Below are 27,874 nucleotides of genomic sequence, written 5' to 3' on the forward strand. Positions count from 1 at the left end.
AACAAATAGAAATTTAGTTTGTATTCACGTTATCAAGGCAAAACATTCATGCTAAGCAAAGTTTTGTGTTTAGCAGCTCTATGAAATTAGGCTCAATTGGTAGGCCTCGGTCTACCATGCCAGTAAACCTCAGCACGTTGTCGGAATAACATGTTTTTAATGTTTTTCTGTTTGGCTTTATTTGACGAATACAAAACAACCCACAAAGAATATTTTGCAGAGTTAAATATAATTCGTGAGGTGAAATCACGAATGCTTGATGTAAAATCAAAACGTTGATGTTGGACTTCATTCAAGCTAACTTTGATCATAGAGGAAGGACAGAGATGCTTTGATGTGGGTGGGGCCGGGGTCGAGCGACCAACAAAACAAAACCAAAATTCCACAAAAAAAAATCAACAGAGGTCGCACTCTATGGAGACCGTGAATGAGTTGTTTCGTCTGGTTCCGTATGAAGTCTTGCCACAGCCCAGTAGGCGAATGTGTACGTGCATGCGAGGGTGGCTATTCGGTGTGTGTCTCTCGTGCACACACGTTGTGTTCGTATGAAAGTGCACAGCAGTTGATAAAGTTTTTGTATCAGAATTTCATCAAATCACCTCATGTGACTCTACAAGAATCCATAAGTGAAAATTGTATATTATTGTCAACACACGAATGCAACAGTTTGAAGCATTTATTCAGCCTAAAAGGGAACAAACTTCACCCCTACGAGTGGCACTGTGTGCGATGGAATTCAAGGTTGCAAGCGAAGTTGAGCCCGGAGGTTGTGGCGGGGCCGACGGCGCTTTGAACGGTGCATTGGCAGCGGACATGACACGGTCAACAAAAGGGTGTGCCGAGGACGATTTGTTAGATCAGGAGTGTCAGAGTTTGACATCGGATATCAGTGGTGCTGGTAGGTTCCACATGTTGTTTGTAGACTGGCGGTTTTTACAGGATTTTCTCACAAATAATAATTTTATAGCAGAAAACTGTAATTTTAAAATGTTTGATTTGACTTTTGATGACTCAGTCAGATTCAGAAGTCGGTCAGAGTCCAGACTGATGTACAGCAGTCGTTCAGTTCTAGATCATTGACCGGTTCCATATCATTTTCAAACTTGACATAACTAAATTGAATGGTAGACCCAGTAACTGGGGCGCTGTTACTCCTAGAACTATTTCGGTTTCGTCCGGCTATCGTCTCCCGTAACCTCATAGGTTTATATCTCTCACGCGTTCAACGACCCATGGTTCAATGAATTTCGGCATCAGGAATCTCTCTTTTTTTTTTTTTAATCTCGCCAAAATTAGGCTCTATGTGTCCTTTGATGTATCAATGTGTATTCTTTTGACCAGAGAATCCACTCCACAATCTCAAAAATTGTTAAAAATGATAAATTCTTACCGTAATTTCAGATTCCCTATCTACTGTACGTGTTACTCCTCTGCCAATAATAATTGAAAATTACCGGACCTCGTTTTGCGAAAATGCGTCACGAGAGGGCGGGTACGATCCGTGATTTGTGTACAAAAAATACACGGAACCACGAAGCTCGCACAGGGTACCAGTATGTAAACGGCTGTGTGCAAAAAGTGTACATACTGGTACCCTGTGCGAGCTTCGTGGTTCCGTGTATCTTTTGGTCAAAAGAATACACATTGATACATCAAAGGACACATAGAGCCTAATTTTGGCGAGATTAAAAAAAAAAAAAGAGAGATTCCTGATGCCGAAATTCATTGAACCATGGGTCGTTGAACGCGTGAGAGATATAAACCTATGAGGTTACGGGAGACGATAGCCGGACGAAACCGAAATAGTTCTAGGAGTAGGGCGCTGTACTCCTTTTTTTGAATTTTGACATTATCGGTCGAACTGTACGACAGAGAATGTCAAAATTCGAAAAAAGGAGTACAGCGCCCCAGTTACTGGGTCTAATTGAATGGCAAAATTTCGTTTCCTGTCACCACTTTTCCCACTCACTTGTTTCAAAAAGGAATATTTCATTCTTTTGACATGTTTGAGTTACAAATTAGTTACTATTTTATTTCATATAACAAATGAAGAAGTGGTGGAACTTCTTAAGGATATTTATATGGGAACTTTTTTGTACTATGATGCATTTTGTACTCTTTTTGCTTGTTTTTAAATCAATTTAGGCCTGTGTCTTGTAGGCCTCATTTGTTGTAGTTGCGATAACATAACCCTCCTGCCGCAACGTCCGGCTACGGCCCTACGCCATTGGCAGGAGGGTTATGTTATCGCAACTTAATTTGTAAGTTATTTTGTTAGTTTGAAAATTAGGTTTGCTCTGTTATTTTGCCTACTTGATATAAATCATAAAACAAACACTACCTAATGCCTTTTGTTGGTTTTAACTTATTCTCTAAAACATTTTAGCAAGTGATTCAATAAACCCCACAAAGAAATGAGATTTGATGATGCTTTCGAGAGATTCTTGAAGATTTGGAAAAAGGTCTTCGTTCCTGCTCTTGGTCAAAACGCCGTCACTGTAAAATAAAAAATAAAAAATGCTCAGTTTGAGCCAAAAATGCCGGCTCCTCTGTTCACAAACGGCTCAAAACAAAAGATTGGCTCAAGAATAAAGATGAGCCGGTCTTGGCTCACATTAAGCCAAGACCGGCTCAGTCAAAGTTGAGCCAATCTTTTTCGCCATTTGTGATGAGAGGAGCGGGCATTTTTTGCCCAAACTGAGCCGTTGTTTTTTTCCAGTGTTGTTTAATACTAACTGCAAAATTTCCCAATTCATTTGCTGTTCATGAAATAATTGAAAACGGCCGTGCTCTGTATTTCTTTGGTACAGGAGGTGACAATGTAGGAGTAGATCGTTCCAATGGAGTTGTTGTGACACCACCTCTACCCAAAGGATGTCAGCCACTCAGTCATCAAGTCGCCGGTCACATGTACGGTGTCGGAACTTCAAAAGCAGGTTTGTTTTTTGGTTTTCTGTATCATAGCTGTTTTATTCTGTGTCGCATTTCATTGTTTTTTTTGAAGTGGAGGCCTGGAAGTACCAAAGCCCAATTTCACATCAAGCTGTTTAAGCATTATAAGTAAAAGCAAAAACAAAATTATGCTAACCCGAATAAGGTTACCAACCAAAACGCCATGTCACACATATGTACAACTTGTGACTTGGGGGGTATCCTGCTAATTATTGCTAAGTAAGTTTTTTTTAACAGTACTTTCTACTTTGCGCTTCAACAAACAAATAAATAAATTGCTTGGAGCGGGACTTGAACCAACGACCTCTAGATTTACGTACCAGCGCTCTACAAACTGAGCTATCCGGCCCTATGTTGGCAGTCTCCCTTTTAGTCACTCTTTGTTCGGGGTGCCAGTCAAAAGCCATACATTGGTAGCGCAGTGACCACACCCACCTTTGAATAGCCGAAACATTGCCCCTTCTCTAACCCCTGCACAGGCCCCTGTCCAACCCTATACCCTCCAATACACCAAGGTATTCCTTTGAATACCTCATTGTGGGGATTTCCCATTGTTCTAGTAATCCCTTTTCTTAAGATTTCCTTTGTGGGTATTTCCTTTGTGGGTATTTCCTTTGTGGGTACACAGTTGAATAATATAAGAAAGTACTGCGGACCTTTGTTCTATTGTGTAAAAGTCCCATCCTTGTAAAGGTCCCTTTACCCACCCACACAAGAGGAAAATACTTTGTAGGGGTTGTACCATGGAGCAATGGTTGTACCTTATAGCTCCATGGTTGTACCATGGAGGAAGGAAGAGAAGGAGCTCGAACGACCTGCAAAACCGCAAAGTAACAAAAGAATACTCTGACAATGCCCCTGTCTGGCCAGTGGAAAAAGATAGGAGACCTCCAGCTGGACGGCCGATTAACAAGCGGGATTAAATCACTTTGTACAGAATGTGTGGTACCGCCAGTCTGCGCTCTTGCCTGCGTGTAAAGTTGAATCATTGGAGACAAGAATTGTGAATATTTATACACGTTTAATTACTGTTTGTGGTGTTTCACGGAAACATCATGGCATATTTTTTACATTTGTTGTGACTTTCCGGTCACTAGCGGTGGTTCAAAACTTGGGTATTAGCACATGAGGGTGGTTGGTATTCAATTGTGTTTTTCGATTTGGTGAGCACAAGTGTACACAATTTTTATCAGGTCTCAAAAAAGTTGTTTTTTTCTGTATTATATCCATACGACATACGACACCTTGAGTGAAGAACCAAGTGCGCACGCGCAAACTCACGTACGCCAGGTCGCTCATTGTCTGTATAAGGTATGTGGGTGATTACAAGGTGTCATTAAACGACCGCGGTACCGCATGTTCGACTTTTGAAGTCCCTTCAAGCTCCTTCTTTTCCTTCCTTCGTGGTTGTTTTAACTTCTTGGCAGCAGCTCCCATCAGTTTCCATTACATGAAGCCGAGTCTATTTTAGTTGCACAGTGGACAATATTTTGATTTATTCTAGAGGAAATCTGTGTTTGGTGGTACAATTGTATTTGAGTGCTGGGCAATTATATTTTTAGACTTGGACAATCCCGCCCAGCACCGCCGCTGACCGTGGCTACACAACACTGAACGCACCCCCCCCCCCTCCATGCAACACCCCGAGTAGTTCTGTCTATGGATCTTATGTGTGTGTATCAAGGCCTATTAAACTAATCCAATCTCAATTGAACTGTATGTTGTGTTCATTGACATTGAACTGATACTAATGCTAGCATAGATACTGAAACCATGGAGCATTTATTTCTTCCTTTGCTGAGTTCAATAATATCGCAGAGTGAGTCCATACACTAGACTTCGGAAAGATGTACAGCACTGGCTGCGCAATCATTTCCAAGTGTTCCAACTGGCTAGTTTGGGCCCAGTTTCATAGCTCTGCATGCACCAATACACATGTAGCAGAGTTAAGCATTCAGAGTGATAAGACAGAGTTACTTGCTTTGACTTTGATAATGGTTTAAAGGCAGTAGACATTATTGGTTATTACTCAAAATAATTATTAGCATAAACCTTACTTGGTGACGAGTAATAGGGAGAGGTTGATGGTATAAAACATTGTGAGAAATGGCTCCCTCTGAAGTGACGTAGTTTTCGAGAAAGAAGTAATTTTCCACGTATTTGAATTTGAGACCCCAAGTTTAGGATTTGAGGTCTCGAAATCAAGCATCTGAAAGCACACAACATCGTGTGACAAGGGTGTTTTTTCGTTCATTAATATCTCGCAACTTCGACGACCGATTGAGCTCAAATTTTCACAGGTTTGTTATTTTATGCATGTTGAGATACACCAACTGTGAAGACTGGTCTTTGACAATTACCAATAGTGTCTGGTGTCTTTAAGTCTGTATAGACCTTCATCATGGTGCAGCTATCTTGAATATCTCCCATTGCTATCAATGTAGTCTGGTTCTTGTTTGAAAAGTGATTATTTGCAATCATTAATGTTATTTGATTGTTTTGATACGAGGAACATGACCAAAGTAAAGGTTTAGTATAGTATTAGGACTGGACTGATAAAATTTAGATTCAGACAAGTATCATGTGTGTACACGGAGACGCCAACTCTCCCTGATTCTGCAGAAAGTTCCATGAAAATGAACCTTTCCATGGTCTGATGAACAATCTGATTGTGGAGATATTTTCCCTAAAATTAATGTTAAGTTGAATGTAAAATTCTACAATGTTGTATATCTCCCTGATTGTTGCGAAACAGAATTTCTCTGATTGCAAGATGCAAAATGTTGGCAGCTCTGATGTCATGGTATATTTCGTGCCAGATGTTATCGGAGACATATAATGTACAAATTGCGAGGCGGTCTGAACTCCAGTCAATATTAACATTTGTGCACAGACGAGAGACATCTGCAGTTTGATTTTGTTCATAATATCTTTGGCTTGACTTGTCCATGCAGTAAAGCAGGAACGTGCACTCCATGTCTGAAATTGTCGATGACAAATGTTTAAAATATTCACATGCTGAGATTTGTAGAAACTGGAAACACTCTGTCGGCTCTTATGGATTTGATTAGACAGGTCTCTATGTTGTGAAGTGGTAAATACATGTAGGACAAGTCGAGCAGTATCTTTTACCATGCGCTCGAATTGCTTGCTGGTACACGCGAAACACTTGCTGAAACTTGCGCATTGCTTGCCGGCGCACGCTAACTGCTGTGCTGATGCTTTAAACAAATTTTAACAAATAAGTAAGATTTAAACAGTTTTTATCAAAATTTAATTCACAAAAATCACCAAGAACCTTTAGGAATGCTCCAGATTCCGCAATACGTGGGGCTTTTCAAATTAAGATAAACACCCACAGGGCTGTATGCTTCGTTTTTGAAAGCTGGCAAGGGCACCAAGGCATTTTCTCTTTGGCAAAGGGCACCCTATGAGGAAATTGTAAATTTCTACTGTGCATTTCAAGGGCACCAAGGCAGTGGCAAGGGGCAACAGAGGCAATCGCCTCCGTTGCCTCCGTGAAGTATCAGGCCTGCACCTAGTACATGCTGATGCATAAAACATTCCAAGATCGTTTCAGTCCGGTGTGCTTTTGGCCTATAATATAAACTTCTATTGGAGCATTGAAAGGGGGCACCCTTGACAACGATGACCAGGGGCAACGGAGGCAATTGTTTCTTTGAGGTATCAGGCCTGATGATGAAGTAATTGCATGTTATTCTAATTACTCCGATGTAGCAGACTTCTTGTCTCTCACACGAAGGTGTCAAAAAATAATTGGACGTTGCAATTTTAAGGCACTGGACACCTTTGGTAATTGTTGAAGACAAGTATTCTCACTTGGTATATATTATCCTAAATATATAAAATAACAAACCTATGAAAGTTTGGGCTCAATTGGTCATCGAATGACCAATTGCAAGAGTAAGATGAAAGAAAATACATGTGGTCCTTGTTGCATTGCTTTGTGTGCTTTCAGATGCATAATAAAAGGCTCTACAGCTGAAGTCTTTTATTATTTGAGTGAGAAATTACCTCTTTCTCAAAAACAACGTTTCTTCAGAGGGGGCCGTTTCTCACAAATGTTTAAATACAACAGCTCTCCATTGCTCGTAATACCAAGTAAGTTTTTATACAAGTAATTATTTTGAGTAATTATTACCTATGTGTCCAGTGCCTTTAAGTCTTGTAGAGAGTGTCTACAACAGCAGCAGACTTCTTGGCTCATTATTTCATCTTCCTGATTGCTCTATATTGAAGAAAAAAACCCAAAAAACACTGACTGGCGTCTTGGGCACAGGCATTAAATATCACAGCAAGATGAAGAAAAAAAAAAGAGTGGAGTCCTTGATCAGAGTGAAGATCAATGAAGCTTTTGCTTGGTGTAGTACGGCGTCATGGACTTGTTAACAATTATACTCAGTCCTTGCATGTCTGACTTCAGTCCTTTATGAACCTAAGGCCCTTTTCCAAAGCACGGCTTCGGCTTGAGGCTCTGTTGTCTCTTGCTCAAGCCCTGAGTGCATATACCGTAAGCACACGCAATTGTCGAATCAACCGGCGGGGCCAAGCTAGCCTGAGCCGAATCCAAAGCCGAAGCCGTGGTTTCGGAAAGGGCCTAAGTGTAGTGAGCCTGAGTCGTCACTCTCAAATTTGGAGAAATAAATTACATCTCAAAGAAACTGGTAGAACACATCGATGTTATCCAGTCACCATCTTGTAGGTAAACTGATGATGAAACAATGAAAATGCATGACACACAGGACTGGGTAATGAACAGCCTCCTTTTGATCTACTGTAACTGTTGGTGTAGGTGCCCTACAAGTACTCAAATGATCCTTTGTTTGATGTAGTCTATTCTGAAACTGCATGTTATAAATTCATTAAAGCCATTGGACACTTTCGGTAAACAGTATTATCCAAGGCCCACGTTTCGTGCATCACAACTTGTATTATAAAAATAACAAACCTGTGAAAATTTAGGCTCAATCGGTGATCGGAGTCGGGAGAAAGTAACGGGAAAACCCACCCTTGTTTCCGCACGTTTCGCCGTGTCTGTAATTCTCGATATATCGAGAATTGATATTGTTTTAATGTTTTCTCAAAAAGTAAAGCACTTCATGGAATAAAATTTCAAGACAAGTCTTTCACCATTACCTTCTTTAAACCCTGTACGTTGTAAGTTATTTGTAAATCTGTGAACTTTTATTTTTTTTTTCTGTTCCAAAAGTGTCCAATGGCTTTTAAAAAAAGGAAGGTACAATTTGGTAATTACTCAAAACAAATATTAACTTAAAAACTGACTTGGTAACAAGCATTGGTGAGCTGTTGGTAGTCTTAAACATTGTGGGAAAGGACTCCCTCTGAAGTAACATAGTTTTTGAGAAAGAAAACTAAAATAATAAAAGACTTCTAGCTAGAAGTCTTTTATTCCCATCTAAAAGCACACAAATTGATCCAACAAGGGTGTTTTTTCTTTCATAATTTTCTCGGAACTTCGATGACCAACTGAGCCCAAATTTTCACAGGCTTGTTATTTTATGCTTTTGATGGGATACACCAAGTGAGGACACTGGTCTTTGACAATTACCAAACGTGTACAGCGCCTTTAATATGTTCACCATTTTGTTGACATACAAGGTACATGGTATTACTGGTGCTTTATACTAAAAAAAAACTCTTAACTGAACAAGAATGTTTTCGGTTGGAACAAAGACAAATTTACTATGAGCGGAACTTGAATGCATTGGCCGTATAAAAAGGAGTGCATGCTGGTCATGATAAAATCCTAGTCTGTACACCAGCACTTAAGTTGTATGTCTAATGCGTGTAGAATGTTAACATTTGAAGACCGTACACCACTGCAGTGTCCACCAACATCCCCCCACACACATAATAATAATTGCCCCATTCATCCTACACGCATGACAGGGCAATCTAAACATGACTGCCTCAGATTGATCATATAAATCGGATTGATCTCGTGCCCCGAGATCACGTAATCAACATTCATTTGTTGATTTATTTCCTAACCCCAAATGTGACCCGGCTTTATCCTCCACTCAGGTCCTATTGTGAGGACAGTCTCCGCCCTTGAAAAGAGGGGGCTTCAAGAGGTTTGAGATCGCCGATTTGTTTGTAGTTGGCATTTCCGGTGTCCGTTCATGTTGTGCTAATTATGTAATTCAGTGCATCCTAGCCTACACAATGTAGGTTGTGAATACCAGGCTAGTTGGAAAGAATTCTTACTGGTCCTTAAAGGCAGTGGACACTACCGGTAATTACTCAAAATAGTTATTAGCATACAACCTTACTTGGTAACAAAAACATTGTAATGGGGAGAGGTTGATAGTATAAAACATTGTGAGAAACGGCTCCCTCTGATGTGGAGTAGTTTTTGGGAAAGAAGTCATTTTCCACGAATTTGATTTTGAGACCTCAGATTTAGAAATTGAATTCTAGAAATCAAGCATATGAAAGCACACAACTTCGAGTGACAAGGTTGTTTTTTTCTTTCATTATTATCTTGCAACTTCGATGAGCGATTGAGCTCAAATTTTCACAGGTTTGTTATTTTATGCATATGTTGAGATACACCAAATGTGAAGGCTAATCTGCGACAATTACTAATAAAAATAGTAGTGTCGAGTGTCTTTAACAGTGTTTTAAAGGGTCTATGTACTTTTTGTAGGACAAAAAACACAATGTCCACAGGTTTTCATTAACTCACACAGTTTGAAGATGATGATAGTAGAAAGCTTCCCTTAAAATATTACTTGCTGAGGTGCTGAAGGTTTTGAGAAATTCGTAAAATAATGTCATGAAAATAATTTTCGTCTCAGTGATCGTGAGACGAAAATTATTTTAGCATGTAAAAACATTTTTTCATGACATTGTTTTACTCATTTCTCAAAAACTACAGCACCTCAGCAACTAATATTTTAAGGTATGCTTTCTTGAAACAGTGTAAGTTTAATGTAAATCTATGGACCTTTAACTGGCAATTTGGCCAGCGAACAAAGTCTGTTAAAGGGTACGTTACAGAAAGAAAAAGTCATGAAGATCACAGATTTACACAAAACGTACACAGTCTAATGATGATGATAGTAAAAAATATCCCTTGAAATATTTCTGTGGGAAATAAATAATCTAATTTCCCGTTTGGAGTTTATCGCTCATTCAGCATCTTATTCTTTTTTTGTTCGCTTCGATAATGCGAAATGTTTTATTTGTTTTTCACTATTTTCTTGTGACCCAGACGGCCGATCGATCTGAAACTTCTCCAGGTTTGTCTGAGTTTATTGTGTATTGTGGGTGACATGATTTTTGAAAAGCAACTGGCATATTTTGTATAGCAATTTACAAGGGAAATCGTTTACCGATCGGTGGAACATGTAGTTGCCTCCAAGTTGCCTGTAATTTGCTGTGTCTGTTATGGCCCAATGGTAGATTTAAAAACAACAATGGGTTATACAGAGCGTTAAACGTTCTCAGTCTCAGTCTCATCAACATCTCCTAATGCCCCAGGCAAGGATTATTTCCAGCTAGATTGATGTAATATCAGCAGTGACTCATGTGACTCGCTTCATCACAAAATAGTACAGCTCCTTAGATGTTAAAGGGCGAATTATACAAACCGTTAATTCTATATAAATTGATGTATACGATATAAAATAATATTTAAAAATTTCGTTTCAAAAGGTGGTCGCGTTTTTGAGATATTTCTGAAAATCTGCAGGGAAAAATCGTCAGATTCACATTTTTTTGTCATTCAACAGCTGTTTTCTTTTTACATTATAACCACATTGCTTCAAAGTGAAATGTTTCTCAAAATGCTGTATGTATTATGAAATGCTGCTGTACGCTTCTTAACCAAAACTTTGTGTTTATCTTTCATTGTTTTCTTCAATGACCAATTTGAGCAAATTTTTTTACAGATTTTTTATTTTATGCACATAATGTTCGAATGTGTCGAGACACTTTAAGGGCAAGGTCACTCTACTTGAGAAAAGGGCACTTCTTTTTAAAATGTCTTGGGGATCATTTCTTAAATGGCAAAAAAGGCCACCATGGAAGAAATTGCTGCTCTTCTTGAAGAAGATCCTGGCAATTGTTCTCTTCAAAGCAGAAAGTCATGACATCAGATTTCTGCCCCAAAGTGTGAGATACAGAACATGGCGGTGCTGAATTTCCTAAAGGTCATGGTAGAGACAGTTACATGTAACTCCATTGCTCTTTTTCTTCACGTCTTGGTTTTGGTTTCCCTTCAGTCTTTCAGTGCCCAATTTAATTTGTTTTGCGTTTTGAACCTAAAATGACGGCTTCTTTGAGGTTCACCCAAATTATCTGTAGGCCTAGATATAAAAAAGACCCCAAAAAAGAAAAGTCGTTCTCACCAAACAAATTCAAAATGTGTCTTGCTGATTTGTGTTGCCTTAGTAACATCCCAAACTCAAGTTTAGTATGTCTTGAAGGATTATTCCCTCTTGTTATAACGTATTATTACGGCATACGATGTACGTCTGATGACACTTTTTGAGTACATAACAAAAATCACACAATGTATTATAATGGCGCTTTATGAATTCATAAATCAGAGTTAGTACACAAAAAGTACAACCTTCTGTAGCCTTCGTATCTTTCCTGCTTCTTATTGGTTGCTTTCATTTGAATGTTTACCAATCAGGGCGCAGAAAAACAGGATGGCTCCCTGTGTGCATTACCAAAGATCAACATTGATTCTCCATATCAAAAAGGCGTCAGACTATTTGCCTTTTCAGCCACAGTTTGGTCACTCGTTTTTACAGCTACAGCTACAACTGGGGGTTGCCGCATCATCATGTGTTGAAGTACGATAGGATGTCCTTAGCAACACCATTAGTAACAGTCATAGCCGTAGCCATATCCACCAATTTGGGACACGCCCTTACATTTATTGGAATGATAGAAAAACAGGCTGACTTCAGCGTCAATTTTAAAATTGGGGAGGTAGTGCTTTCTGCTCTATCGGCCAGGCTTCGGACGGATGATACCCAAGCCTACATCCGTGGTATGAACTGTAAAAGGGGTAACCCTGTTTCAGCCCTAGGAGTAGGTGGCAATGGCCTCTGGAAAAAAATAATTGTAGCCCACACCTTGAAGTGGCCTGGCGACTTCCATAACAAAAATATAAAAAAAAGAAAAGAAAAAAAAGCGTAACTGGAAAAGAATCTGGTGGGGAAATTGCTGTATTGTACATGTACCATTTGATTTGATGATTTGACAACGGTAATGACAATAGTGAGCTGGTCTATTATTAAACATTGTGTGACTCATTGGTATAGTGTTTACATAACAGCTGATTGCAAACACCTAGGGCCAGTCTCTTATGTGCTCTGTTAGGGGACCATATTTGTAGGCTGTTTACAGATTTACATACAATCCACAGTTGTTGATGTATTTTCTCACAATGTACGCACTAAATAGGGCACGAAATAGGACCTTAATGATCCACAGAGGATAGAACGGTTGAAAGCAGTTCAACATACTCCAGGGAATGATTTTATTCAGACATTTTTTTTAATCAAAGCTTTGAGAATGCGAATTCACTGTTGAGTGGTGTACACTTTTTCTGTGCCATGCAAAACTGCAAATCTGGTACGTGTATATGTACAGTGTAGATGGAACATAGAATCTTAAAGGCAGTGGACACTATTGGTAATTTCTCAAAATAACTATTAGCATAAAACCTTACTTGGTAATGAGTAATGGGGAAAGGTTGATACATGTTTAAGTATAAAACATTGTGAGAAACGGCTCTCTCTGAAGTGACGTGGTTTTTGAGAAAGAAGTTATTTTCCAGGAATTTTAGGTCTCGAAATCAAGCATCTGAAAGCACACACCTTCATGTGACAAGGGTGTTTTTTCTTGCTAACCCATAAAATACGCTTGCCGTTAGCACAGAATTCCCTGCTTCCGTAAGCGCCGATTCTATGCTTACGGTAAGCAGAGCCATGAAATTGGGCCCAGATGTATCAGTTGCTAACTCAAAAATCACCAGTTGCTAACTCAATAATATTAGCATTCTGTGTGCACAAAGTCTGTTCTGTCAAAATATTTTGGTATGCAAAGAGTGCTGGATGCAATCGTTCCCTGTATGTTTATATATATGTCATTGTGAATTGTGTCAACAGCCAGAACTCAGATGGCATTTCAAACCTTTACAAATACATCACGTAATATTGATGTATTGTTTCAGAGTGTTAGAAACAACCATGTAGATTTCTGTTTGTCTAATGTGTACACTTCGCGTTGCAGTGCTGCAGTGTGAATAAACTGTGAACACAGTGTGCCACAACGCACTCTTAAAGCATTTCAAACCATTACAAATACACACTATAAATATCAATGCATTGTTAGTGGTTTTTTCGTTCATCATTTTCTCGCAACTTTGATGACCGATTGAGCCCAAATTTTTACAGGCTTGTTATTTTATGCATATGATGGGATACACAGAGTAAGAAGACTGGTCTTTGACAATTACCAATAGTGTACCTTCCCTTTAAACAATCATGAAAATTCACTGTTGGTTTTTACAGTTCATTTTATGTTTGCTTTAACGTGTTGAGCCTACATTCTGTACATTGCATTCCAATGCTGCAGTGTACATAGTGTGCCACAACATGATAGCTACAAACCATTAAATGGAACACGTTGCCTTGGATCGATTGAGTTGGTCTATAAAAAGCGGTTGCGACCGTTTTTTTTATAGAATGCATCTTATAAGGTTGGAAAGATGTTTTAAAAGTAGAATACAATGATCCACACAAGTTTGCTTCGAAATTGCGTGCTTTTCCTTTTACTGCAGACCTAACACGGTCGGCCATCAATGGAAGTCAAAAATTTGACTCCCATAAATGGCCGACCGTGTTATAGGAGTCAAGAATGTGTATCCCATAAATGGTCGACTGGGTTAGTCGACGAGAAAAAGGAAAACTGTGCAATTTCGAGGCATGTTTGTGTGGATCATTGTATTCTACTTTTGCAACATCTTTCTACCCATATGCGTAAATTATATCTAAAAAAAAACCGGTTTCGAACACTTTTCAAAGACCAACTCTACTGATCCAAGGCAACATGTTCCGTTCAGTTCAGATCATATCAGTTCTTAATTTGAGAAATAAACAACAATCATGTATAGATTCACTACGGTTCATTTTATGTCTAGTGCACATTGCCTGGGATTTCCAGTGCTGTAGTATGGACACAGTGCCGCGACGGAATCTAAACCATTACAAATAAACATAATTTGGATGCAGTGTTTTTAAGAATAGAAACAGACATGTAGATTCAGTGGTTGCAGTTCAGTTTATGCTTGCAAAATGTATTCTAGTGTTGTAGTGCCACAACGCAATCTAAAGCATTTTAAACCATTGCACATAATAATAATTAGAGATTTAAATTGCGTAATTTCCACAAAAATGATCAGTCGCGCAACAAGAAGTATTGAAAACCATTTAGATTAAAAGTACTGATAAATTACATACTACTTAAAAATCTACACAATTTTGATGCATTGTTTACAAATATAAACTATAGGCCTACAATAGTCATACAGCTAGGAACTTAGCTCTATGGTATAATGTACGTATAGATTCACTAGTTGGTTTATTTTCAGAGTTAATTCGTTTTCTGTTTGCATAATGTGTACTGACTGCTGCATTCCATTGCTGCAGTATTGACACAGTGCCATGCAACGCAATATAAAAGCATTGGTGAAGGACTCCATAAAATTCATTTATAATAATCGGGTGTTAGCTGAATTTGTCATGCAGCATATAATATAAAGACACATCTGGGCCAAATTTCATAGAGCTGCTAAGTACAAAAATTCGCTTGGCATGAAATGTCTTCCTTGATCAAAACAGGACTACCAACCAAATTTCCATTTGTTGTATATTGCTTTAACTAGTATTCAGCTGTTGTTTGTATAAATCCTGAAAATCACATGGATGGTAATCCTGTTTTTATCAAGGCAAAAATTTCATGCTAAGCAAGTGGGCTTAGCAGCTATATAAAATTGGGCCCTTTTCTGATGGACTCGTGCAGGGCCCAATTCTATGGCTCTGCTTACCGCTGAGTTATGCGCTTGTGATTACCATTCTGCGCTTACAGGGCAAGCGCCAAATTTCTGCGCTAGCTTTGTAAGTGGAGAATGCCTAGTATAGTAACACGGAGTACGCACACGCACATGCAACAATTCCCAGCCAACCCGTGAAATATGCTTGACGTCAGCATAGAATTCCCTGTTTCTGTAAGCGCTGATTCTTTGCTTATAAGCGGAGCCCGTACAATTGTGCCCTTAATATGGAACATTTCTTTAGACTTGGAAGGTCTTGGGTTCACTCTCCTCTCAAAAGAGGCAGGAATCTTGACCTACTTGTAACAGGTTTGAGTGCGGCTAGCGCACTCTGTGCTGAAACATAATAAATTTTACAAGGGACACGCTGTTTAAGTGGTGTTGTAAAATATAAAGAAAGGTTTATTCAAATCCCGACTACTATAAGGGAGAGGCGACTTTAAAACGCTGTATTTAAACAATGTGAATGAGATACTAATAAAATCTCAGAAACAAAAAGAGAGAAGTAAACCCGGCGGGTCTCGACAATATTATAAATGCAACGAAAATAACAATGAAACTTTATACAATGGAAATATAAAACAAAAATAAATGAATGGCCTATCTGTTGGTGGTGGACTGGGAAGGACGATAACTTGAATTGAAGATTCCGGTGTAACAATGTAAAAGTTCTTCCAGCAAAGTTGAAGATATTGGGCTGTGAAGATGATGACAAACTTGGAGATGGGGACTTCAGAAACAGGTCCTTGTCCTTGATCAGGGGACAGGATTCCTGTTTCTGGTAGGACTGGTTATGACGAAAATGCAGTGAAGATAAATAGGCTACAGTTGATGACACGCTGTCCTGCTGGCTTTCTTGATTTGGATTCGGCCTAGAGCAGGACAGGGGATGAATATACAATTATTGTGGTAATAAAGCTGGGCTGGCGCAATCCAACGTAGATGTCCGACAGAGGCAAAGTGTAATTATTGAAGAAACTTGGAGGGTTAATTCTAACACTATCCGTCCTCTGTCGGTGTCCAGTGGCCAAGTTTAAAATTAATACTATGCCATTCACAAATATAAACTACACTAAAATTAAATACCTAATAATGAATCTTATAATCCTTTAACAGAAATCACTAATCTTGAAAGTAAATAAAGTGTGAAACAATAACAGCTGTGTGAGACTGTTACACTAGCCAGTGCAGTATGGGTGCTAAAAGGTCACACTATTCCCCAGACCAGTGCATGCCTGAGGCAAAATGATGGACAGGGTATTTAAAAGCCAATTAAGGGAAACTACACCCCTTGCATAGTGTGTGGTATAAGACATTTCATGGAACAATGACTCATTGGTGCCATGAAACCAGGATGTTTACAATAAACAATGAAAAACCGTGGGAATTGGTTTTGACTACAATGAATTATATACAATGATAAACTTAAAAGAAGTAAAAATAAAAGTAAATGCAAAACATTAAAAACCAAACGAGAAGTTAAAAACCAAAGATATATGTATGAAACCATAGAGCAAAACTATGATAAAAATGATTACTGACTGAACAGTATAGTTTCAGTAAATAAAAGAAAGATAGATGCATAAAACTAAAACCAAAGAAACTTCAAAACTGAAACTAGTCTTTGTCTGTTGCCAAACTCATATCAAAAAGGTCTATTAGAAATAAGTTGTTTTAATAATCAACAGGTGTAATCAAATAAATCAACCACTGAATAAAACAGACTCTAGTTAAAGTATCTGGTCTTGAACAAAGTAGACAATGAAATTAAACCATGAAACAAATAAGTACTGAATAATGCAGAAACTTAACCAACATTAAATAAATCAAGTTCAAAGCAAAATAATGCTGAGACAAAATGTAATCTGGCAATTCACATTTTGTAAGCATCAAAAATTCAAAAGAGCATGGAAAACAACAAGTCAACAATTATCAATTCAAAATTAGAGCTTGTAAAAAGGAACTTCTTTTCTAGAACTTCAATCATCAAAATCTGAAACACTATCCTTACACAATAGAAAGTAGCAGTGATTGTTAAAACTAAATGTTAAGCGACACGCCGATCTTTACTTTAACTTTTAAACCTAACTAGATTCACAAGAAAGATAAAAGTAAAATCAAACTCACCTAGAGCAGGACAGGGGATGAATATACAATTATTGTGGTAATAAAGCTGGGCTGGCGCAATCCAACGTAGATGTCCGACAGAGGCAAAGTGTAATTATTGAAGAACTTGGAGGGTTAATTCTAACACTATCCGTCCTCTGTCGGTGTCCAGTGGCCAAGTGTCAAACCACTTTCTTGGGTTTGGTCACTGACCCCTAGACATCCCTTCCTCAATAGCCCTGATTGGTTGCAAATCCTGCTACCAATCACCCACTCATCACACACCACCAGGCAACCACCCACCCCTAGACTCGCCCTAGTCCGAGCAGGACATAGGTAAACTAGGGGTAACAAAAAAAAGGGGGCTGCAATTTCATCCCATTACATACTAATTTCACAATTTTTTTTTAAATAGTCTGAAAGTCTTATTTCATGTAAGCCTACCAAGTCAGCCCAATAGTACCATGGTTTGCTCGTAACGCTGCAGGCCTGTATGCTTCGATTTTGAAAGGGCAAGGGCACTAAGGCATTTTCTCCTAGGTAGAGGGCATCCTATGAGGAAATCAAGGGCACCTAGGCAATGACCAGGGGGCATTGAGGCAATAGACCCTTCCCATGAAATATGTAAATTGCACATAGCGCGTGCGCACTAACGTTTTGGTTGGCAAAATGAGGGAACATCGCGCTGTTTTGTACACGGCTAATGGGTGCGTGACGCAGACGCGATTGCGCGTCTGCTTAGTGCACAGCTCTATGGTGTTTGCCAACCAACAGGGTCGGTACGCATGCGTGAATGTAATTAGCATATTTCATGGGAAGGGTCCATTGCCTTCTGCCCTCCGTTAAGTAGCAGGCGTTCAGGCCTAACCGTTTCAGCGACTAGCCACCTGGACCAGTTAGCATTTCATTTCACTTGTCCGTAAGATTTTGCACTTGTCCATAATTCATATTTGCTTATTTACACTGAACAAGCCAGCAGGACCACTTGGAGAGAATTTTGAGTGGCCTTTAGGTGTTTGAACTGGTAGACCGCTGTTAAAGGAGAATGCTGAAGTTCATATACTCAAACAACTTTCATGTATTTTACCCACACTTTTACTTGGCGTTTAACAATGAATGTTAAGGTTCTGCTCTGGTGTTAGATAAGTAAACTAACAAGCGTGACATTTCTTATTTTGATTGCATATTTTTATTAACTCTAGTTCAAAATTCCACTGGTTTTGTTGTTTCACGTGGCTCTCTTTCTATAATCTTAGAACGCTTGTACGACTGTACTCCCATGTTCATTGAAAACAATTACCGATGAATGCAGCTTGCATTGTTAGCAGCTGTGCATGAACATTTTTCCTACCTGGCGTAGTATCTTCCACAAAACATCTAAATAATTATCAGCTCAATGCACAAGCTTGCTCGGGAACCATAACCTTACACGCTTTGCTTCTTTATGGGTCCCTCTCAGTTTCATGAACGTCCTTGCTTATTAGGCCGTTTCATTTAGTTAACTTATCAAACAACTATTTATCTCTTAGCTTCCAATTGACCTTGCCTTTGATTTGATTTTGATTGTGATTTTGATACTGTGGAAATAAACTGATGAATTGATTGATTGAAAATTTGTTTGTGTAAAGCACTCAGATCATGACATTGTTTTGGAAATCCTCAATTTACTGGTTTTAGACAAAAGTTAATTTTTCAAATTTGACATTTCCCAACTCAGGTCTTCTTCAAGATGGTACAGGAGCCGTCTTGAAACCAGCGCAGAATGCCTCTAGAGGGAAGAGGGAACGAATGTTTTATCACAACGTGAGCAGACCGGACCAGCCCAGTCAGATCTACTCCAGTCTCAGACCGTTTGTACCGAGATTCTACGGTACTTTCATGTCGCCAGAAGACACCTCATGTATCCTTTTTACCTTTGTTTTTTTTGAAATTGTCTGATGTTTTTTTATTAACCCTGAAAGGGTCTGGGTACTTTTTGAAGGACAAAAAACACAATGCCACAGATTTACATTAAACTTACATAGTTTGAAGATAATGATAGTAGCAAGCTTCCCTGAAAATATTACTTGCTGAGATGCTTTAGTTTTTTGAGAAATTAGAAGGGGTTCGCCCTGTGTTCCTGGGCTAGTCGGCAGCAAATTGCGCCACAGCACCTAGTAAACCATAACATTATTAGGTCTCATAATTCAAAACGTAGTCACACATCTTGCAGGAAGTACTGTATGTTACAGCGCCAGGAGCGTCACTGAGTGACAGACATGTGCTCTATATAAGAAGCCACAATTATTGTGTTTTTTTATTATTCTGTCAAGAAATTCTAATTATCAGGATTATGTATGATTCTGGTACAGTGTAGCAGGCAAAAGTGCTATCAACCCAACAGATCAAAAGTTACAACGATCGTTATTTGGAAGACTGGATTTATAAGTCTGAATTAGGAAGTAATGGGCTGGAAACTAATGAGTTTTTCTAATTACAGTTGACTCTCGTTAAAGCAAGGTCGCTAGAACTGGCCAAATTACCTGTTTAACAGGAAAGTTGCTAGAAGAGGACAGCAATGCAATGACTACAATAGTAGTCAATACTCATTCATTTAAAATACAGTGGGCACTATTGGTAATTGTCAAAGACTAGTCTTCACAGTTGGTGTATCTCAACTCAACATATATGCATTAAATAACAAACCTGTGAAAATTTGAGCTCAATGGGTCGTCGAAATTGGAAGAAAAAAACGAAAGAAAAAACACCCTTGTCACACGAAGTTGTGTGCTTTCTGATGCTTGATTTCGAGACCTCAAAATTCTAAACTTGAGGTCTCGAAATCAAATTCGTGGAAAATTACTTCTTTCTCGAAAACTACGTTACTTCATAAGGGAGCTGTTTCTCACAATGTTTTATACTATCAACCTCTCCCCATTACTCGTAATCAAGAAAGGTTTTATGATGATAATTATTTTGAGTAATTACCAATAGTGTCCACTGCCTTTAAATAAATATTTGCATGTAGGAATAACAAAACAAATAATAGTTATTTATCATTTATAGGGTCCACACACAATTGTCCACACATATGGTTTTGTTGTGCAAAGTGTCACTGTACATTTTTTGTATATAGTCGTAAACACTGTAGCGAAAACAGTGATCAGCACACCGCAGTTCAAGAGGTATTCACCACAGGCGTTTAAACACTACAAAATTCACTTTTGAGTGATGCAACACATTTAGCATTTCCTGTTTGTCAGAAACGAGGAGTGGGGGGCAAAAGAGAATTATTATAATTTAATGAGGAAACAGGATCCTTCCTTAATTCAATCAGATAAAAATTAATAACAACCTGAGGGGTATTCTTCTTTTCCATCTGTTGTTGGAAAGGGTGTTACAGTTTGCTTGTAAAATGTTAAATGATATTCATTTTGAAGTGTAATAACCAGGGATGAGAAATTTCAGGACTTTTCAAAACATTGTGAGAAACGGCTCCCTCTGAAGTAATATAGTTTTTGAGAAAGAAGTAATATCTCACTAAAATATTTGAATTGAATTATCGAATTCAAGCATCTGAAAGCACCTTAATCTTTTACCTTAACCTTTGACCCGACCTCATCAGTGGTATACTTGAAGATAAATGATGTCACCACAAGGTTCCGCAAGCCATGCATAATGGACGTCAAGATCGGCTCCAAGAGCTATGAAGACGGAGTATCGCTACGAAAAGTGGAACTTGCCAAGCAGAAATACCCAAACTTGGAAAAGATCGGCTTCCAAATCCTTGGAATGAGGGTAAATGGTTAAAGGGACATGTGGCCTTGGATAGGGCGATTTGGTCTATGAAAAAAGTTTGAAAATCGTTTGTTATAAAATACATACATGTATGGTTAGAAAGATGTTTTTAAAGTAGAATATAACAATCCACACAATATGCCTCGAAATTGCGTAGTTTTCCTTATACGTCGTGAACTAACACGTCAAGTTTGTGACTCCATAAAATGGCTGACTGTGTTAGTTCGCAAAGTAAAAGCAAAACCTCATAATTTTCGAGGTATGTTTGTTTGGATCGTTATATTCTATTTTTAAAACATCTTTTTAACCATAATGCATTTCATAGCAAACGGTTTCAAACGCTTTTTATGGACCAACTCGCCCGATCCAAGGCAACGTGACCCTTCAATCTTTAACAATCTTTAAATGTTTTACAGATGAAGTAAGCCATACAAATGCTTGATATTACTATTATTATATGATTTCAGGCCTTGAACTTTGTTATAAAAAAGGCACAGCAGCTCCCCCCCCCCCCCCCTCATGTAAGGGGCACTTCTATGAGGAAAATATTAGCTCGAATTAGAACTTTGCAAAAGGCACCACCACTGGTATTGTCTCGGTCTCCATTCCCCACATCCTGTTGAACTGGATCTCAACGTCTTTGAACTTGGACAGCGTTTCAGTTACTTTCAAGGAGGTGTCTGGTTCAGGGGGTATCGATACTTCAACTTTATTGCTTTCAGAAAATAGGGCACACATGATGTAACTGTTCGACAAAAGTTGTAGCATCGGAATTGTATAAAGGGTGAAAGCAAATAATAATCATCGTCAACGATATTTTGTTTGTTTGCAGGTGTACCATCCAGCGACTGATGAATTTGAGTGCCAGGACAAGTTTTACGGACGGAGTCTACATGTGGATAATGCCATTGAAGGTATGACTTCTTTTAAGTATGTACATGTAATCGTTTAATCGACAGGGCTCAATTTCATAGAGTGCATTACCAAGCTATTCCGCATCGTCAGTACTTAAGCAGCATGCAGCATCAGAGTACACTGATCAAAACGTCAAGTTGAAACCAAAGGCTCTTTTCAGAACCACCCCAACTCATTTAGAGATTATCATTACATGGTGTTACCGCAAACCTTACTTTATTTTATAGAGATTCCTAAGCAGAAAATATTGCTGGAAAAGTTTCTGCTAAGCAATAATTAGCAGGATACCAGTCACAGATTGTACACGAGAAATTTCATTTTGGCTGGTAACCATATTCCGGTAAGCCGAATTTTGTTGTGCTTAGCAACTTTGTACGCTTTTAAGCAGCTCTATGAAATTGGGCCCAGGTTGTGGCTGAGTGGTTAATAGCACGGGGATCAAGCTTTGGTGTTTCTGATCAGCAGAGTGTGGGTTCAAGTCCTGGTCATGACACCTGTATCCTTGAGCAAGATACTTTGCCATAATTGCTTTTTGTCCTTCAGACTAACACGGCCCTTTTTCATAGTTAAATTCTTTACTTTTTTTCTTCGTACAAGTTACACATCATTGTTTTCAAGTGCGTATCTCGTAAACTACACTGCAAACATGCTCATAAAGAGTGTATTTTGCAGCCGATCCTTAGACAAATTTGAGAGGATACCTGTCTAGGACACAAGTTGTTGACATCTCTCTCGCTACTTCAGGAAGGGTTCATTCGCTGCAAAGACACTTCAAGTTTTATATGTGGAATTAGATTAATGATTGACTCTATTATAGCAGCACTTCATGAACCGAAACTTAATAAGAGAAAATACCAATATGACCTAAGGTATAAATGCAAACAAAAGTTAATGGCCTGATGTTTCAACCTAACAGAGTCTTTCTTGAAGGCTAAACGACAGCACAACAAGCATGAACAAATTAAAATTAATAAACATGAGCAGGTTTATAGGTGTAACATACATGTAGCAGTCAAGTGGAATACATGTAACATGAATAGAGAGAGAGAGGCAGAAAGGACGCAGAAAGAGCAATGGTCGAAACGCTGGGCCATTGACTATACTTTGCATTTATGCCACAGGTCCTTTTGGTTAACAACTGCTTATTCTACAGTGTACAGTAATTATCACACATTCAACACAAGAATAATACTCAAATTTCATTTGTTGTTTTCTATCTGTTTAGGTTTTGCAAGATATCTAAATGTTGTTGACGGCATCAGGATCGACGTTATACCAGAGTTCCTCAAACAGTTAAAACAAATTCAACGATGGTTCATGAACCAAAAGCAGCTTCATTTCTTCTCAAGTTCTCTTCTCTTTGTCTACGAGGGCGCTACTCCCGCGAACTCCATGATGGCGACGTCCCCGACGCCAGCGGTGCAAGAGATCGAGAACCTCAGCACCAACCAACCAAATTTTGTGAGTTACTCGCATCTCAAGCGAGCGGGTCCAAAAGTCAAACCCTCTGCCCCCGAATCAGAAAGTCTTCCCATGAATCTGAAAGAAGTTTCAGACGACGTATTCCCGGTTGATGAGAATGGATTCGTGAATCGGCTACCGACATACCAAGAGTCAATAGCAGCCAAGATGGTTCACAACGGGCGACCGGTGGACGGCGGGGTTAACAACAACAGCGCAGACCCGGCTTTATCCACTATCAACGGAGGCGAGACTCAACCGCGACTTCTTGACATTAATGGACGATTGACCGTCTCGCAGATGAGGGAACGACAACGGAGTCTCAGCCAATCAAACTGTCAAGCTGGTAGCCCGCCACCACAGCCTGTCCAATCAGAGAGCCCTTCAGAGCCAGCATTGGTTGATGAGCGTAAATCTGAAAATGTCAACCACTCTGATGCTCCGCCTGTACCGGTAGAAGCCGAAGTGATTTCCATAGACCCAGAGAGAGAATCGGATAGTAGACTAGCGATCATTAAGATGATTGACTTCACTCACGTAGTGGAGGCCGACACAAGAGACGAATCTTACCTCTTCGGTCTAAGGAATGTCATCCACTTTTTTGAATCCTTACACAATTTCTACGGTAAAGAGTAGACTAAAATTACCAATCACAAGAAACTTATTTCATCCTAACAAAAATGGAAAAAATAGTTTATGACGTTTTCGACCCTAGCAGTGTCTTTCTCAGGGGTTTCTCAATGAATTAGCCTTCGAGAAAGACACTGCAAGGGTTAAAGCGTCAAACTATTGTTTGCATTTATAAGATAGGTCCTTAAGGTTGGTAAGCAGTTTGCAACAGCTCATTCTTTTTTTTCATCCTTTCAAAGAAAGAAATATTAACAAGTATTTAATTTACGAATGCTAACTCATTATAGACTACACAAAATTAATATCAGTCTATACTGATGAAATAACTTATCAACCAATCTTTGCATGAATTACTTAAAAAGCAATATGCAGAGATTTTCGTGTCAAAAATAATCAGAATTTAGAAAACAAAAACGAAGACAGTGCAAATTTCATCCAAGAATTAATTCAATGAGATTCTTCTGCAAACGGACAATGGTTCCACAATTGACTAGAGGGTGTATTTTTTTAAGCACACACTGCAATGTTCCAATGGTACATGTTTGTAAATATTTTTTCTAGTCCCCGATAGTACTTGGAAACTAAATCACCTTGGCATTTTAAGAACTCTTAAGTTATTTTTTGAGACTTAAAGGATGCACGATATTATAACGAGATTTTTTTTAAAGTCTCATATTTCCAGTATTTTTTCAACATTAGAAGTGCCTGGTTTCTTTTGTAAAATTTTGGACTTTATTTATTTATGTTATTTTTCAGACACTGTCTCATACCACAGCAACTTGTTGGTTTTTGGTGTTTAGTTATAGCATAGAGAAAGGGCAACGGAAGGAGTTAAAACAAAAACCATGTACATGTATATTGCAATAGAGTGTAATAGTTGAGCTCTGGCCAACCTATTCACAAATTTTGTGGTGCGTGATGGCCTTTCGGTTAAGAGCACCGGATTCAAGCTCTGGTGTTTGATCAGCAGAGTGTTGGTGCGAGTCCTGGTCGCAAGACACTTAACCATGATTGCTTCATGAAGTTGGGAAGGTAGTGCTTCCTGCTCTACCAGAGAGGCTTCTGATTGATGATACCCAAGCCTACATCCGAATATGGATTGTGAAGGGGTAACCCTGTTTCAGCCCCAGGAGTAGTTGGCTCCTAGTGGATGATATCCATGCCTGCATCCTTGCAGACTGTGAAGGGGGTAACCCTGTTTCAGCCACAGGAGTAGGTGGCTCCTAGTGGATGATATCCATGCCTGCATCCTTGCAGACTGTGAAGGGGGTAACCCTGTTTCAGCCACAGGAGTAGTTGGCTCCTAGTGGATGATATCCATGCCTGCATCATTGCAGACTGTGAAAGGGGTAACCCTGTTTCAGCCCCAGGAGTAGGTGGCTCCTATGTGGATGATATCCATGCCTACATCCTTGCGGACTGTGAAGGTGGTAACCCTGTTTCAGCCACAGGAGTAGGTGGCTCCTAGTGGATGATATCCATGCCTACATCCTTGCGGACTGTGAAGGGGGTAACCCTGTTTCAGCCCCAGGAGTAGGTGGCTCCTAGTGGATGATATCCATGCCTACATCCTTGCAGACTGTGAAGGGGGTAACCCTGTTTCAGCCACAGGAGTAGGTGGCTCCTAGTGGATGATATCCATGCCTGCATCCTTGCAGACTGTGAAGGGGGTAACCCTGTTTCAGCCACAGGAGTAGGTGGCTCCTAGCGGATGATATCCATGCCTGCATCCTTGCAGACTGTGAAGGGGGTAACCCTGTTTCAGCCCTAGGAGTAGGAGGCAACAGCCCCTGGACAAAATAAATGTAGCTCACACCTTGAAATAGCCTCCAGGCCCTGTGTGTCTGGCGTCTTGCATAATTTTTTCTTCTTTTTAAACCTCCAAATGTTAACTTGAGTTCAATGTGTTTCCTATCAAATCATTTTTCCCTTTCAAATTGCTTTAACAAAATTACGTTTTACTGCCTTGACCGACTGAAACTGTCTTTTCTTCTTTTATTTCAAAGCATCTTTGTTTATTTTCAGCATGTACATTTTCAAATCATCGTGTGCCTTGCATTCTATTTTTCATTTATATTTTTATTTGACTTTGCTATTGAGACATTTATGATTTTTATTCTTTGTGTACAGTTTTATTTGGCTGCTTTGGGGGATCTTGCATGGAAAAAAGGAAATAACAGTGCACCTCAATGAATGCAATTAATTTTCTTTTCTTTTTTTAAATTAAAAATGAAATTTGAGATACTTTAATTAACAAACGAATCATAGTGCTACGAATACAACTCAAATCGTCCATTCTTCCACAAAGTCTTATAACTGTTTCTTGCTGCAAAAACAAAATTTCATTGTAAAACACCTTGTGTCCGACTTTTGAGACAAAAATTAATTCTTTGTCGTTCTTGTAATACTTGTTTTTATCACTTACACATGTATGATTAAATGTTTCCCCGTGGTTCCTTCCGAGCAACTATAGGTAGCTTTGTTATTAGGTGTGAAAGTGGTTAGAGGTAGCGAAAGACTAATTGTTAAACAATTTAAATTTTTATGATTTGAGGCATTGCATGGTGAGGTATTAATATATATTTGGTTTGCGGTAACACCATGTGTGTATCTACTTGCTAGGTAGAGTCGGTTCTGGAGAGACTTGTCTGTCTATATTCTACTACCAGGCAGTAGATTTATCGGATTGTTCGGGAGACCTCTCAGTTCTGAAAAGCAGGTAGTAGTTAAAAAGCAGGACAGTTCTTGGATGTAGAATATAGAAAGACAATTTTTAAAATGTTTTTGGTACAATATATAGGTGGGCTTCAACTGGTTTAAACAATTATTTTAATTTTATTAAAATTGAGCCATTTGTTGTTTATAACTTTTAATTGTCATTTTATTTGTGGGAAATATTAACTTTATTTGTTCGATTAGTTATCCATTTCATTATTTTTTTACCGTGTCTTTTAAAAAATAATTCCCTTTGTCCACATATTTTCACAGCATATGTTTCATTTGGTATGTTATTAGAGATAGTATGTAATAATATTATAAACCACCCAGTGTTATGGACAAATTCATTCAAATATTCATTTATTTAAATTTTATCTTATGGTTATTCAAATAATTCGGCCAGATGAACTCAAGAACATGTTTCCAAGATTTTGTCTTTCAAGGGATCAAGAAACTAATGGCCTGTTACAAGATCATTCAGTGAGCGAAGAATACATGTAATTTTGTACATTATTTTCAGATCAAGACAACGTAATTTTGTGTGTCAAATTACTGAAAAGAACTATTTTGTATTATAAATAATATTTCAAGTAGATAGTAGATTAGTACTATATTAACTATTCATGGCTATAAGTTAACACAATAGATTTCAGTGATGTTATAGCTTTTAACAGTATTAGGACTATCTTTTCTCCATGTTTTATCAAGGAAAGTGGATTTTCCTTTCGAGACGACAGATTTTTTTTTGCGATTCAAAAACAAATAGAATCTTTCCTATAATGAAGGGAATGATTTCTTATAATAATACTTTATCTGTAAGGCTCATATCTGTAGTATTCTGAAATGTTTATTAGAACGTAAATTAATATCATTTTGTGTTAATTAATTTTTGTCAAACCCAAACAGTCAAATGTTTGTATAAAAGCTATCATCAGAATTTACGCAATTATATATTTAATAATAACAATATGATATTTTTGTAGAATGTGTATATTAACTAAGTAATTACTATTGGGGGAAAATTGAATAAAACAAGCTGGAAATTGTAAACTTACAAGTAATAATAGTTTAGTGGTTTTTCCATCATTTCTTTGTAAAATTGTAAGTGATTTTGAACTCCAGCTCATTCGTGTTAAACATTACCCTAGCCATTTCCAAAACACTAACACTAGGTAATCCCTAACCCAATTTTTGAAC

General features: G+C 38.5%; 1 protein-coding gene across 1 annotated transcript; it reads left to right on the forward strand.

The window, feature by feature from the left end:
- The first annotated feature begins 504 nt into the window (after positions 1 to 504).
- LOC139953048 (uncharacterized) lies at positions 505 to 27,737 on the forward strand. The gene is made up of 6 exons (XM_071952444.1): positions 505 to 898; positions 2,811 to 2,936; positions 18,894 to 19,076; positions 20,781 to 20,953; positions 21,786 to 21,867; positions 23,094 to 27,737. Exons 1-6 carry the CDS (start codon positions 658 to 660, stop codon positions 23,963 to 23,965), a joined length of 1,677 nt encoding a protein of 558 aa, XP_071808545.1. The 5' UTR covers positions 505 to 657; the 3' UTR covers positions 23,966 to 27,737.
- Positions 27,738 to 27,874: the final 137 nt, after the last annotated feature.

Source organism: Asterias amurensis, chromosome 21 (genome assembly GCF_032118995.1).
Source record: "Asterias amurensis chromosome 21, ASM3211899v1".
NCBI classification, from domain to species: Eukaryota; Metazoa; Echinodermata; class Asteroidea; order Forcipulatida; family Asteriidae; genus Asterias; species Asterias amurensis.